Below are 15,473 nucleotides of genomic sequence, written 5' to 3'. Positions count from 1 at the left end.
AATTTTAGGATTATTTGCTCCAGCTCTTTGAAGAATGCCGGTGGAATTTTGATCGGAATGGCATTAAAAGTATAGATTGCTCTAGGCAGTATAGACATTTTAACAATGTTTATTCTTCCGATCCAAGAGCATGGAATGGTCTTCCATCTATTTGCGTCTTCTTCAATTTCTTTCATGAGTGTTCTGTAGTTCCTCAAGTACAGATCCTTTACCTCTCTGGTTAGGTTTATTCCCAGGTATCTTATGGTTCTTGGTGCTATAGTAAATGGAATCGATTCTCTAATTTCCCTTTCTGTATTTTCATTGTTAGTGTATAAGAAAGCTTTTATTCTATCGAAGTTTACTGAAGGTCAAATAAGCTCGTGTTATTTGTTAAAATTTGTTAGCAAAGAAATTACTAAACTGATGTTTAATGGTCTGTCTCAAAGTTTTAATGGGTATTGCTGAAGTAACTTTCAAAGTCTTTAGTAACCTAAAAGTTTAAAGTTTTGGTTGGATGACAAATGAAATTAAATTTTTTAGACATCTAGGTTTTTTCCAGATAGGATAAACTGCTAAGTAATTAACTACTGGATGTAGGTTTGTGCTTTTGACGTCTTACTGCAAAGAAACTAAGAATATTTAAATCTGTTGGTAAACATGTTTTATACTTAACTGATAAGTCTGCCTCTTAAAGAATTCTGTTGTAACAGTTCACAATTGGTTTATATTTTGTCTTCACTAGAGATTAAGAGGTTTCTGAGAGTACAAAATTCTGCTAACTGTAAGGCTGATGGAAATGAGAAAGCAACCCTGTATGTAGGAAAGTAGGAGATATGTAAGAAAGATTTAAGAAATGAGAATGCATTTTGTTAAAAGTAAGAGAAGGTAATTTTGTCCTGAATGAGATGGTTGTTTGGATGGAAATGACTTGGGACAAAACCTGAATGCAAAGGAAAGTTGTAGAAGGTTTGTGAGGGGAAATCTTCAGAAAAAGAATTTTAGGTATGGTCAGGACGGACTAAGATTAACTGTACACACAAAAAGGAGGGCCTAAAAGAATGAGTAGTTTTGTCTTAAAGTGAAAATGTCTGGTTACACAAGAACTTGAAAGGAGATAAACCTGAGGGTATATAGTAAGTTGTAGAAGGCTGGGGGGAAGTGACTTTTATTTGCCTTGGTTTATGGGTTTAAAAGAAAACAGTGAGATACTCTCCTCATATGCATTTAACTTTAACTCTTTATATTTTAAAATTTTTTGAATGTCGACGATATAGGTCACAGCAGCTGAACGCTTTTGGCATCCAGACTTTTCTCCTCTTCCTTATGCTAGGTGGAAAGACCCCTCCGACAGGCACTTGGAAGGGTCCTGATCTTATCCTCTGCAGAGGACTCGGTTTTGTGTTTTTCCTCAGGATAAAAATACCCCACGCTAGCTTCCAGAAAGATGGTGCTGAATCCTTGTGTCTCCAACAGAGGATGGCTTGCCTCACATTGAACAGCCAGAACAGATGGAGGAGAAGACGTCTCCCCCCTTACAGCCAGAGGGATGTTTCATGCAGAACTCTGGAAACTGGTTGCTGCCCTGGGACCAATCGGAGTGCAAATAGCCAGAAATGGTTATACTGCCACAAAAGACTATAATCTGTCTTTGCAGGCCTGTGTTCCTGGACCTTTTTTATTGATAGCGGGCTCGGGATCAATAGTTCTCATCTCTTTCCAAGGGGGAAATCTATTGTATAATATCCATTGTGACCATTGTGTGTTAACAAATTGTCTACCTGTGTCCCTATTCAGGCGCCACTTGTCGCGGCCGGCACGACAAATCGACGAGGAACGTGAGGGTAAGAGGATGAAGAAAAGAACTCGAGAAGCAGAGATGGGAGCAGGAGGAGCACTGTTGGACATCCTCCTCATACATACATACATCATACTATGTGTATGTTCAAACCTGTACTTAACTAATCATAGTGCAATGTGATGAGTGGTAGAAAAAATATTAGCAAAGAGCAATGAGAACAGAGAGAAGGAGGCATTTGACTCCTCCACTTCTTAGTTTATGTCAAACTTCCATTTCCAGCAGGAGATTTGACAAGTGTGCTTGACAGCCTGTTGTATGTGACAAAAGATCAAGAGATTTGGGTCTCAGTTTGTTCTGCCATTAAGTGAGATACCTTTTGTCTATGGGCCTCATTTTCCCTATTCTGGTTAAAAAGGATGTTGGGAATTGGCTTTCCATGATTCCTTATAAAATGCTGTGGTTTATTCCTTTCAGGAAATGAACAGTGAGCTGTAATTGGCAATTCACTGCCAATCACAGCTCTTACTATCTTTGAGTCAAAAAATACCTTAGAAGCCATCTGGTACAGCCCTCTGAATTCAGAGAAGGAAATAAGAACCCAGAAGGAGGAGTATTTTGTCCAAAGTCACAGCCATTCTTGGTCCCCAGGTTTCCTTGTGTTAGTGCAGCTGAATTACTCAGACTAGGAGGGGAAAAGAATTCAGTTAAGAGTTGCTGGACTAGGGGGCACCTGGGTAATGCAGTCAGTTGAGCATCTGACTCTTGGTTTTGGCTCAGGTTGTGATCTCAGGGTGGTGAGATCAAGCCCCCCATTGGGCCCCACCCTTGGCGAGGAGTTTGTTGAGACTCTCCCCCCCTCTGCCCATCCACCCTGTGTGCTTTATGTCTCTAAACTAAATAAATAAATCTTAAAGAAGAAAAAAAGAGTTGTTGGACTAAATGCCTAATAGAATTTGACCGAACATGACCAGTATAAAACAAATGCATACAATCCAAGGGATTTTAGGTGAGATACATTCCCTTGAGCAATCAACTGGACATTCTTGGCAGGAGGTAGTAAATGTGATTGGGGAAATATCTGTGAATACCATTCTTTCCGTGCTCCAGAAATGTCACCTTTCTCAGGAATGTGATTAACTGGGTGTTTAGAAACATAAAAAAAGCATGTGAAATAGACAGTTAAGATACTGAAAAATTTCCTCTATTCATTTTAAAACAAATAGCATGTTTACAGCAGATTAAGTAAAAGGCATACTATTGGGTTTTGGTGAGCTTAGTGTTCTCTCTTGATTTGTTTCTTGATTTTATCAGCAACTTCCAGTGAATGTGAAGTACAGAGTCAGTAAGTATGAACTGCTCCAAGCAGTGTATCATGCTGGAAAAAATAAAAGAACAGAGCCATCAAACAAAAGTTCTGGCTTAAAATAGATTAAATCTAGCAAAGATCAATTTGTTTAAATATTAAGGGAATCCAAGCACCAAATTCACTCCTTTGCCCTCCGACTTTGCTCTCAGTTGGCCTCCTTCTTGTCCCCATCCAAGAACAGCATGGACAGCTGTGATAGAAAACAGGGTGTGTCTCTCACTATGGGGCTCAAATGCCACACACGAGATTCTCTCATCATGGCATTTGAGGTTGAAAGCCACATACTGGCTTTGTTCCCTAGGCAGCTGGGAGGTTGTGTGGGGTCACAGGGCTTCTCACATGGGTGCTTGGGTTCACCCTCCCAGTGGCCTCATTTCCTCCTTGGGTAGAAGTGATGCATCTACATTACCCTTTAGGATTCCTCAGATTTTTCCAAATGATGATTTGGGATTTTACCTAGAGTTGATGTCATTTTGGGGGAATGACTTCTGTGGCAGAAAGACCTTTATGTAACTATCACCTTCACAGAGGATTTTTCTGTTAATTGGGTTTTGGGAAACTATTTGCCTGTGGGTAGATTTTTGAGTCTCCATATTTACATGTGTGCATGAATACACACACAAATGCACACATGCATACCGGAGATATTTTCCTCTGCTTCTTTTTCACTTTCCACTCGCTAGTCATTCATTTCTTCACTTGACAAAGAAACACTGAATGTCCTCTCTGTGCCAGGCACTGTCTCTTTATTGATAAGATGTGTGCTTGGTCATGGGACTTAGCAATATGGTAGGAGTACTTTGAAGTAGTTCCCTCTAAGATAATTAATTTTAAATAAAAACAAGCCAGTCATCCATATGAAAAGTTGCTCAGTTTCATTCATCATCAGAGAAATACACATCAAAACTACAATGAGATACCATCTCAAACCTGTCAGAATGGTTAAAACCAACAACACAAGAAATAGCAGGTGTTGGTGAGGATTTGGAGAAAGGGGAAACTTCTTGCACTGTGGTGGGAATGAAAACTGGTGCAGCCACTGTGGAAGACCATGTAGTCCTCAAAAAGTTAAAAACAGATTTACCTTATGATCCAGCCAATTGCACTACAAGGTATTTACCCCCCAAAATACAAAAATACTAATTCAAAGGGATACATGCACCCCAGTGTTTATAGCAGCATTACCTACAGTAGCTAAATTGTCTATCAACTGATAGATAAAGATGTGGTATATACACACATGTGTGTATATATATATTCATATGAATATATGAATATATATATAATGGAATATTACTCAGCCATAAAGTACTGTATGTGGTAGATAGGTGTATATATACATATGTGTGTATATATATTATATATACAATGGAACATTACTCAGCCATAAAAATGAATGAAATCTTGCCATTTGCAACGATGTGGATGGAGCTAGAGTGTATAATGCAAAGTCAAATAAGTCAGAGAAAGACAAATACCACATGATTTCACTCATGTGGCTTTTTTTTTTTTTTTAGATTTTTTTTCGAGAGAGTAAGAGAGAGAAAGAGAGTGAGTTCACAGGGGAGCAGATTCCACACTGGTCACAGAGCCCAAAGTGGGGCTTAATCTCAGGACCCTGAGATCATGACCTTAGCTGAAACCAAGAGTCAGACACTTAACTTAATGAGCCACCTAGGTACCCCTCCCTCATGTGGAATTTAAGAAACAAAAGAAATGAGCATAGGACTAAAAAAAACAAAAAACAAAAAGAGAGAGAGGTAAATCAAGAAACAGACGCTTAACTACAGAGAACAAACTGATGGTTACCAGAGGGGAGGTGGGTGGTGGTGGGTGAAATAGGTGGTGGGGATTAAGGAGGGCACTTGGGATGAGCACTGGGTATTGTATGGAAGTGTCGAGTCACTAAATTATACATCTGAAACTAATATACAACATACACTATATGTTCACTAAGTGGAATTTAAATAAAAATTAAAAAAAATAAGCCAGTCACCAAAGAATAAAAATTTTAGAGAGTCATGAAGGAAATGGGAAATTTATAATATCTAGGAATTATACCCAGCATCAGCTTTCTTAGTTATGTGAACATGAGCTAATTAATGTAGTTGATGTTTTCCTCAGAGTGAAGGAGTTTTTTTGGTTTCAGAAGTAGAACGTGATTCCTGTGGTGCTGCAAGACTGATTCAAACTACACCAATCCTTTCAGATAAATGCCTAGCCTATAATAAATATTTTTCAAATCCAGAAGACCTTGTAGTTTAATGCACGAATTATCACTGATACATTAAAAAATGGTAAAAAAAAATTATGGTTTTCCCCATAAATGTAAAAGTCTTCAATTTACAGACACAATTTCTACCTTTGTCTTTTAATCCCTGGGCCAATATAATCCAGATCTGACTACCTTCCTGGGGGCTATATTTCCAACTTTAGGCACTGAATTTTTTTCTCAAAGAATGGTGAATCATGAGACCAAATGTTCTTGTTGAAGACTCAGATGTAGATAAAGATTATTATGTATCTAATATTTGCTACACAGAAAACATTCCACCTGGAAATTTGTCTTAAAGCCCTATAGTTGTATTACATTACTAGCTTAACACTTATTTGAGCAGAGAGAAATGTTTAACACTATTAAGAACACAAGCTTGATAGGAAGTGATGGATAAGTCTCGTCTTGAAGAGACACATCGGTGGGCCAACTCCAAATATTCTCTAAAGGAATTTAAAAGGAAATACTTCAGTAAATCTGTATGTATACATAAAAAGTGGACTGAAAAGAAACTAATAAAACAGTACTTAGTGCATGCTTCCACCCACACAGGCCTAATTTCAAGAATTATGTCAAGTAAACATCTACTTATTGATTTTCAGGGAAATACTATCCTGTCAAGGCTTCTCCTCCTGTGCTGGAAACATGTAATATGTTGGATAAAAATTAATTTGCTAACAATGGGCAAGATAGAGATTTGAAATATTAAACCAAGCATCCTTTGGAGAATCGTTTTATCTTATGGCCCAGTTTCTAAATAGAATGTGTTTTGGACTCCTGAATGTTCTTGACATGAACTACTGAGGCTGATACAGAATCCTTACCTATGAGGTCTTGAATTCCAGATGGAATTCTGAGTAAAGTGTGGCTGTGTCAGACGGCAAGGGAACATTCTAAGGGAGTTACATTCTAAATGTAATTTTCCTTTCAATAAGCAGGGCTGTCCGAAGGACAGCACTATTAGAGGCAGCACACCTGAGGGCAGGGTTTTTAGGTTACAAGAGAACTGAATGTAATGCTCTTCATCTGAAGGTCAGTGGAAATCTTACTAAGCCTCCTTCAGTACAACTGTAGGCCTTAGAGATTGGGACCGGCTGGGATTGCAGAAGGGTCAACATCCCTTTGGCTACAGATTTACTACACCAACCTTAGGAAAGGAAAAGAAAAAACAAAAAAACAAAAAAACAAAAAGAAATGGCTAGTTCAAAGCCCAGAGTCCTATTTGATGGATGTAAGATGTTCAGGTTGCTACAAGATTCCCACGGCTTTCCGCCAGGCTCAGATGGTAGTTCAACAGTGTTGTGCCAGCCAACAGGAGGAAAGGGCAGACTCACAGAAGGATGCTCATTTAGAAGAAGAAAGCAGCACTAATGATCTACACCACCTCTTGAATTTGTGTTATACTGCAGAAAGCCTTATCAGTTCAGTAATTCGATTACTCTACCAAGATAATGTAATTATGTTTAATTTTGTAAGGTATACAACAGTGATCTCCTATCTTGCGGTTAGTGTTTCAATAAAGTTTTGGTTATGGGCAAAAAATAAAATTACAACTTTAAGAACCAAATCTTAATTTAAAAATGAGGGGAAACCCATAACTCACTGCCTATTCAAATAAATTATTATCAATTTTTCTGTGTCTCTTATCTGTTTTACAAAAATAATAAATACTATAATTATAGGACCGGTAAGAGTTTGTATATTTTTCTACTAATATTGTGGAAAACACCTTCTTTTTAATGAGTATGTCATAGTCTCATAATAATTTCTTAACTATTTCTATTATTGTAAATGAAAACTCTTTCTAATTTTTGCTACCATGAATAACATCACAATACCTTTTTGTATGATTATAACTTCTTTTTTTAGTAGAGAGATTATTCCTTTAGTGAGAAATTGCCAAGAGTCAGATTATATGGTCAACGCCTATGAGTATTTTTATGGCTCTGAAATGTGTTGCCAAATTGCTTGCTAAAAGGGTTGTACCAAATGCAAGTTGGCTTTTAAAGGTCAGACTTATTTTGATACAAGATCAACATATGTGCTATATTAAACTAACCACTTATCAACTAGTGAGGAACAAAACATATCATTTCCTGATTCATAGAATTATGAATTCTGCCATATTGTGAATGGGCCAGGCAATCACAAACCTCAGTTCTGTTCATTTTGGTCTTAATTCTAAAGTGGATCCCTTCTGGAAGTTACATTTTAGAAAAGCTGTGGCCTGATGCCCAGAGAAGATAATCTCAGTGCTTCTTTCTGCCTCAGTACACATAGTAGGAGGACCGAGCCTTTACTTGTATATATGCATAGTGAGCTCAATTTCATTTTGTAATCGTCACTTGTAAGAAATGACGATTACACCTAGTGCCCAAACTCCCTGGAAACAAGGTAATTTTCCTTTTAAGAAACCAGGCAGTCAGAATCTGATGCATAGTGTAAAAATACCAGGCACAAGCAGTTCTATCTGCACAATGACACAGTTGTATTATTTTGTTATTCTTGGTTTAGGAGATACATTTAATGAAAAGGCTAAAATGAATACATGAATGGATCCAGGGAAACTGGGGCCACAGGTGACCTATAAGAGAATGAATCTTTCCATGGCATAGATTTAATTCAGGTGAATAACCACAGGATCCGAGATTTGGTGTTTTAACAACTGCCCCAGGATGTCTTGGTCTCAGCGAAAGTGGCTAAATCCCTTCCTCTTTTCTTTTTCTAATATACATAAAGTCTTTGTGTAGGGTTTAGAATAACATTATTTAGTTGTTATTCCACAAACGCCTGCATTCATTCTTCAGGTTGTTTTCTTATATTCTCATATGACTTCCCTGTCTGGAGTACTGAATTAAACTTCCTTGATAATCAGGATATCTTTAATAATGTAATGGTTCTCTCTCTCTCTCTCTTTTTTGTTTTTAAATCTCCAGGCACATCTTTATGGATCACTGAAAAAGAAGACTTCGTTTCTCAAACAACACAACCAGCAGCCAGAGGGACCTTATCAGGTGGAATTCTCAATGCAGGGAGACACCAAAAAGTTGGCAAAAGGAAACAGAAGGATGGGTATGGTAACTCGTATTTTCCCGTTGGTGCCCTGGTCTCGGGACCTGGCACAGAGGATGGGAGTGATGGGTGCCCATTTTAGCAGCATTAGCAAAATAAAGAAGTCCTAGAGACTAGACATTTATGCATAAGCTCTAGAGTCAGACAGACTTGGGGTATATGTGTCTCAATCACGTCATAGCATCTCCATTACTCAATTGCTCTGAGACTCTGGGCAGGATCCTGAACTTCTCTAACCACAAATTCACCTTCCATAAAATAGAATTAATGTCTACTTTTCATAGGGCCAGATAGAGGTTTTCTTTTCCAGTCTTCTTCCTGATGGTGGCTACTGGCTGACTACAAGCAAAGGTAGCTGATATTTGAGAAAGAAACCATGACTTCTAATTTTACTTGTAATCTGACTTATGTATCGTGAGTAAAACATTAGGCTTTGGACTCACTGAAAAAACTCTTTATATAATGAATTATTTAGCAAGGTTGTGGGATACAAAGTTGATGTATGAAACAATTTTATTTCTATAAAAGAGCCACAAACAAGTGGAAAATAAAATTGAAAAATTATTTACAGGAACATTTAGAAACATAAAATACAAATAGATTTAACAAAAGATATATAAAGTTCTACACTGAAATGTGAAAAACATTGATGAGAGAAATTTAAGAAGACTTAAATGGAGAAATATATAATGTACATAGATTGGATGACTTAATATCATTAAGATCTCGGTTCTTCTTAAATCGAACTATATATTCACTGAATATGTATGTGAAGAAAAATAAATTTCTATTCCAACCTCACGTAATATACAAAAATTAACAAAGATGAATCACAAATCCCAACATAAATGCTAAAACTCTGAAAGTGTCTAGGAAAAAAATCAGGAGAATATATTGAGCCTGGAATAGGTGATAAATTATTAGAGAGAACACATACAAAAAATGTAAGCATAAAGAAAAAATGAGTAACTTGGACTTAATCAGAATTAAAATCTTTTGCTCATCAATGAAACCATTAAGAAAATGAATGAATAAGCCACAGACTAGGGGAAAATATTGTAATACACAGATATAAACTTATATCCAGATAATACACAAAGAACTATAAATCAATAAAAAAAATGAAAAAAACCAATGAAGTCGGCAAGATATGAATACACAGCGCATAAAAGACGCATGATTAATTAACATAAGGAAAAAAAGGTCAACACCATTATTCATCAGGGAAAGTCGAATTAAAATTGTAATGTAATATTAAGTTATGCTTATTACAGTATTTAAAATTTAAAAGATGGACAGTACTGGATATAGGTGAGGACATGAGACAACCAGAACTGACACGCACTACTGGTGAGAGTATAAAATCCAGCGGACCCCTTGGGGCGCTGGGTGGCTCAATGGGTTAAGCCGCTGCCTTCGGCTCAGGTCATGATCTCAGGGTCCTGGGATCGAGTCCCGCATCGGGCTCTCTGCTCAGCAGGGAGCCTGCTTCCTCCTCTCTCTCTCTGCCTACTTGTGATCTCTCTCTGTCAAATAAATAAATAAAATCTTAAAAAAAAAAATCCAGCGGCCCCTTCAGAAAAGTGTTTGGCAGCTTCTTATTAAGTTAAACATACACTTAACCTATGAACCAGCCATTAGGTATTAACAGAACAGAAATAAAAACATTCACTGTTTTTATTTTGATCACACCCAAAAACAATCCAAAAGTCCATGGACAGGAGAATGGATCAACAAATTGTGGTATCTACATACTAAAGAATTCACCCTACAATAAAAAGGAAAGAAGTACTAATACATGCAAGATGGATGAATGTCCAAAACCCACTGAACAAAAGAAGTCAGATCCAAAAGCAAAACGACTCTATGTCTGCATTCATATCAAGTTCATGAACAGACAAAACTAACCTGTGAGGATGTCAGAACCAGATGTGCCTGTGGATGTGGGTGGGACTGACTGGAGGGAGCACAGGGGGCAGTTGGGTGGTTTCGGAAACATTTTTCATCTTGGTCACTGTGTTGGTTTAATGTGTCTATACGTTTACCAAAGCTCTTCAGATTTTATACATAAGATCTGTTCCCTATACATAAATTTTATTTTAATAAAAATACAAAATGAATGCATCTCCACTGTGAGTCAAGCTAGGAAAACCAAATGAAAGCAACTTAATTTTGTTTCTCTGGTTATTTAAAATTTTTTAAATATATCATTTACTCAAGTCTCTCCACCATCTGCTTTGTACATCCTTCTAATTTCAGGTGGTAAACTATATTTTCCCCCAAGTAGTTTCTGTCCTTGGAGGGAGACGAAAGGAAAGAACTATTTCAGTTCTTATAAATATTCGAATAAATATTTCAGTTCTTATAAATATCTGTATCTTATAACTATTATAAGGACAAAGAAAGAACTGCAAACTATGGTTTACATTTTCATCAGTTTACAGCAAGTAGTTTTTTTAAATTTTTGTTTGAGAGAGAGAGAGCATGAGCGGGGGTCAGGAAAGGGGAGAGGGAGAGAGAACCTCCAGCTGACTCTGTGCTAAGCTCGGAGCCCAGTGCGGGGCTCCATCCCACACCCCTGAGATCCCTGAGATCATGACGTGAGCCAAAACCAAAAGCGAGAGGCTCAACCGACTGAGACATCCAGGCACCCCAAGCAAGGAGTTTTAATCACATGAAGTTTATAGCATCTCTAGGCGCTCCTGTCAGCCTTCTAACAGTCTATACTTAAAAATAATAAATAAAATTGGACGCCTGGGTGGCTCAGTGGGTTAAGCCACTGCCTTCGGCTCAGGTCATGATCTCAGGGTCCTGGGATCGAGCCCCGCATCGGGCTCTCTGCTCAGCAGGGAGCCTGCTTCCTCCTCTCTCTCTGCCTGCCTCTCTGCCTACTTGTGATCTCTCTCTCTGTCAAATAAATAAATAAAATCTTAAAAAAAAAAAAAAAAAGAGGGAGGGGGCTGAGGTGCCTGGGTAGCTCAGTGGGTTAAGCCTCTACCTTGGGCTCAAGGTCATGATCTCAGGGTCCTGGGATCAAGCCCCAGATGAGGATCTCTGCTCAGCAGAAGCCTGCTTCTCTGTCTACTTGTGATCTCTGTCTGTCAAATAAACAAATAAAATCTTAAATAAATAAAATAAAAAAATTTTTTAAAACGAAGACTTATTTGAGAGAGAGGAGAGCGAGAACAGGAGCGGGGAGTAAGTAGCGAGGGGCTGAGGGAGAGGGAGAAGCAGACTCTTCCCTCAGCCCGGAGCCCAGCGTGGGGCTGACCCCACGACTCTGGGATCAGGACCTGAGCCGCAGGCTGACACTTAGCTGACGGAGCCACGCAGGGACGCCTAGTCCACACTTCAGGAACTACGCTTCCTATAGATTCAGTGGAACTGAAAGTCGGGGGGAAACAGTGAATTACAGATGATTAAAAAAAAAAAAAAAAGCCAGAGTCCTTTCCCTAACCCTTAACGTTTTTGTAAGTTAAAAATACCTGAGAGAACGGTGAAGAAGTCATACTCGGAGGAGGTAACCCGGAGGACTTGAGGCCGGATGACCCGCTAGATGGACCAGGCAGTGGGAGGCTCCCCACCTCCAATCCTGGGCTTGGAAGGTACGTTCCGCTCATTGTTCCTGTAGCCGGAGCCATTTCAAGGATGCAACCTTGAGAGAACAATGCAGTGCGAGGCGCTGAGGGATGTGTGTGATTGAACCCTGTTAAGGCTTCCAAATAAACTTCAAAGATTCTGGCCAGTGAGTGCAGGGACCCGCTTGTCTTGCAACCTCTTATGACGAGCCTCCTAAGTAAGTCCCCTTGCTTATTAAAACTGCCACCTCCCTAGCTTATCCTAAAATGCGTGTAAAAAGCAGGTGCTTTATGTTAAAATTGTGTAGTACATGCTCTGTGTGGAATTCAGAGGTAAACCCAGATTCAGTGATTAACAATGACAAAAAAAAAAAAAAAAAAGGCAAGTAATTAGCCATTATTCAAGGAAAGCAGTGGTGCTGTTTCCCTTTTGTGGCCTTTTAGACTTTTGTTGCCCCCAAATTCCATGTTATTGGAAACCTACTTTCCACCTGGTCTTTGATTTGTTTGTTCGTTTGTTTTCTTAGAGGGAGAGAGTGGGGGGAGGTGCAGAGGGAGTGGGAGAGAGAGTCTTTAAGTAGGCTCCACACCGACCCCGCAGGGGTCAAGTTCACAGTCCTGAGATCAGGACCTGAGCCATAATGAATCAGCACCCATCCACTGGGTCTTTCTTGACAGGGTTTTTATTTTGTTTGTTTTTTTTTCCCATTTTAATCAGTTTCTAAATAAAATTTTATATTTTAGAAGTAAAACAAAACCCAAAAAACTGCCACTTACAAAAACAACAACAGCAGAAAACCTGCCACTTACCAATCTGGAGTGGCTGCCCCTTTCTCCGGTCTCTCCCCGCCCTTCCAGAGCAGGGCCAGTTTCAGATTTCACCCAAGAAACTCCTCAGGTTGCAAACAAACAGGCTGAGATTCTGTAAATAAATGCAGTGCAGTCTAAAATGAGCTTTTCTTTTAATTTTAAATTTTGCTGCTACTTCATAGAATTATAGATTACGGATTTTTGTGCTCTTTTTTGTCTGTCCAGTTTCTGGAGTCTGTTTTCTTCCTCTTGGTCAGAGGAAGACTTGATCACCTTTCAGGTGACTGAGGTAGGAATTAGCTGAAAAATGGAGCATGGGCAGGATTCCTCTTTTACTCTTGTTTACCAAGAGCTTTTTAAAATCTGATTTCATTTGGTAGAAGCGTGGCATTACTTAATCTGTGCATTGAGCATAGCATTGTTTATGATGGTGGATAGTGACTCCCTTCCTTTTCTTAAAAAAATAGACCGTTTTCATTAAAGCAGTTTTAGGCTTACAGAAAAACTGCAGGAAGTTCAGAGAATTCCCATAGTCCCCCCTCTTTCCCCTATTATTAATACCTTGCATTGGTGCTCTACATTTCTTACAATTGATGAGCCACTATTGATGCATATTGTTATTAACTAAAGTCCGTAGCTTAGAGTTCACTCTTGTTGTTGTACATTGTATGTGTTTTGATAAATATATAAGTGTATAATGGCATGTATCCACCACTGTTGTATCCTACAGAATAGTTTTAGTGCCTTAAAAATCTTTTGTGCTCCCCCTATTGACTTCTCCTCATCCTAACCCCGACCACCAATGATCTTTTTTACTGTCTCCATAGTTTTACTTTTTCCAGGATGTTATAAAGTTGAATTCATGCAGTATGGAGCTTTTCAAATCGGCTTCTTTCACTTAGCAATATGCATTTATGATTCCTTCAGGTCTTTAATGGCTTGAGAGTTCAGTTTATTCCTGAGTGATATTCTGTTGTATGGATATACCACAGTTTATTTATCCGTTTTTTTCTTGAAGGACATCTTGGTCTCTTCCAGTCTCAGGCGATTATGAATAAAGCTGCTATAAATATTTTCTTATCAAAACCACTGTTAACAAGGAGACAATAATGACTTTAGAGTCCGTGCCCTCCATAAATGGGTGTGATACTGGGAAAATTTCTCAGACTTTCTGATCTCTGGTGTCCTGATTTGTGAATGGCGAGGTGGTGGGGAAGATTGGAGGTGAAATGAATAAAGCATGTACTTCGCCTATGCCTGGCTCCTTGGGAACAGTCTGTTGATGGTATGGTGATGGTGATGACAAACAGCAGCTGGGCATACAGCAAATCTGTAACCCAGGAGAATTAGGTGCTTTGTGCTTCAATAGGAAAATTTTATCTGCAGAGTAAGAATGGTGATCAGCACGTATAACCGTGTCTCCCAATAGTCTCCCTTCTCCCACTGATGTCCACTTATGCTTAAAAACATTCGGAGCTGTCTCCTTGCCATCAATACCCTGTTCTCTTACTAACCTGCCAGCAGGGTTTCCTCCCATCCATCTCTGTCCCCTCAGGATCTCGGGACCTCATAAATAAGCATTTATTTTTCTTTGTCCATTCCCGTTCCACGTCCTATGGTCAGCCTGGCTTTCCTCCTCTCCACGCTGATCTGAGACTTCCTGTTTATCTCCCGAAGCTTCACTGCATGCTCCGGTCCGCAGTTTGCGACAGTTGCCCCTTCTTTCCTGACACCTCCAGAATCGTTGGTGACTGGCCTTTCATTAGCTCATACTCACAAACTGCCTTCTTTGTTAATCCACCTAAGCAAGCTCTTGAACTTAGGGGGCCATGACTTCTATTTTGTGTACAGGGCTCTATCACACATAAATGTTTAATTAACTGAGGAATTAATTAATTTGACTCAATCCCTGAAACTAGAATAGGTATTTGACCCATCAAACTGATTTCTGGGCACCTTTAAAATACGGGCAATGTTCATTTGCCCAGAAGAGGTTCAGGTTTACCTAGGAGTAAGAATATGGAGTAATAAAATATCTCTGCAAGTCCTTTCTGCATGGGTAGCTCTCGTTTAAGGTTTTGCTATCTGGGCAACCCTGGTTTTCTGTGGATGAGTTGAGCTTGATCTCTTACATCAGTCTCTAGTCAAGACTAGAGACTGATTCCATCATGTTGATTCCATCATCTCCTAAGGGGCTTATGCTCAACATTAATGACCCTGTTAGTCCAGGTCACATGTAATTAGGAAAGTGAGCCTTTTTAAGACCAAAAAATAAGAAGAGATTCCACATCCAAATAGAATATAGTTGTGGATTACTTCATATCTGTGCTTATATCATTCATTCCTCCTCTCTCCACTAATTCAGCCCAGTGCTTGACTGTGCTTCTAGTTCTCGTCCTCTGTAACACTGGCAATGCATTCTGCTGAAGGGGAAGCTTAACAAGGTTAGTAACTTAGTGCAGGTTATTGGTGGACATTCATTCTGAGTTTCGAGTCCGAGTCCAGAAAGCAATGGAATATTCCATATATTCCCCCATGTGACTTCTGCTGCCTGCCAGGGTCTGCTTCTCTTGTGAGAAATCAGAGCTGTCT

General features: G+C 39.0%; 1 protein-coding gene, 1 long non-coding RNA gene and 1 pseudogene across 2 annotated transcripts in view; 2 read left to right on the top strand and 1 right to left on the bottom strand.

Moving 5' to 3' along the window:
• RRH (retinal pigment epithelium-derived rhodopsin homolog) overlaps window positions 1-12,043 on the top strand; it is a 62,206-nt gene extending 50,163 nt beyond the window's left edge. The window contains exon 8 of the mRNA XM_044224262.1: window positions 11,979-12,043. Within this exon, the coding sequence (XP_044080197.1) occupies window positions 11,979-11,982 (4 nt within the window). The 3' untranslated portion in view covers window positions 11,983-12,043. The remainder of the gene's footprint in view (window positions 1-11,978) is intronic.
• Window positions 2,960-12,946, bottom strand: LOC122889265. The gene is made up of 3 exons (XR_006380861.1): window positions 12,882-12,946; window positions 11,979-12,148; window positions 2,960-3,155 (listed from the first exon to the last, which is right to left on the bottom strand). It is a non-coding gene; the product is annotated as an uncharacterized LOC122889265 (long non-coding RNA).
• On the top strand, window positions 6,599-6,792 carry LOC122889263 (annotated as a pseudogene).
• Window positions 12,947-15,473: the final 2,527 nt, after the last annotated feature.

The sequence above is a fragment of the Neovison vison genome, chromosome 11, assembly GCF_020171115.1.
Source record: "Neovison vison isolate M4711 chromosome 11, ASM_NN_V1, whole genome shotgun sequence".
NCBI lineage: Eukaryota > Metazoa > Chordata > Mammalia > Carnivora > Mustelidae > Neogale > Neogale vison.
This window is presented reverse-complemented; position numbering and strand designations above follow the sequence as displayed.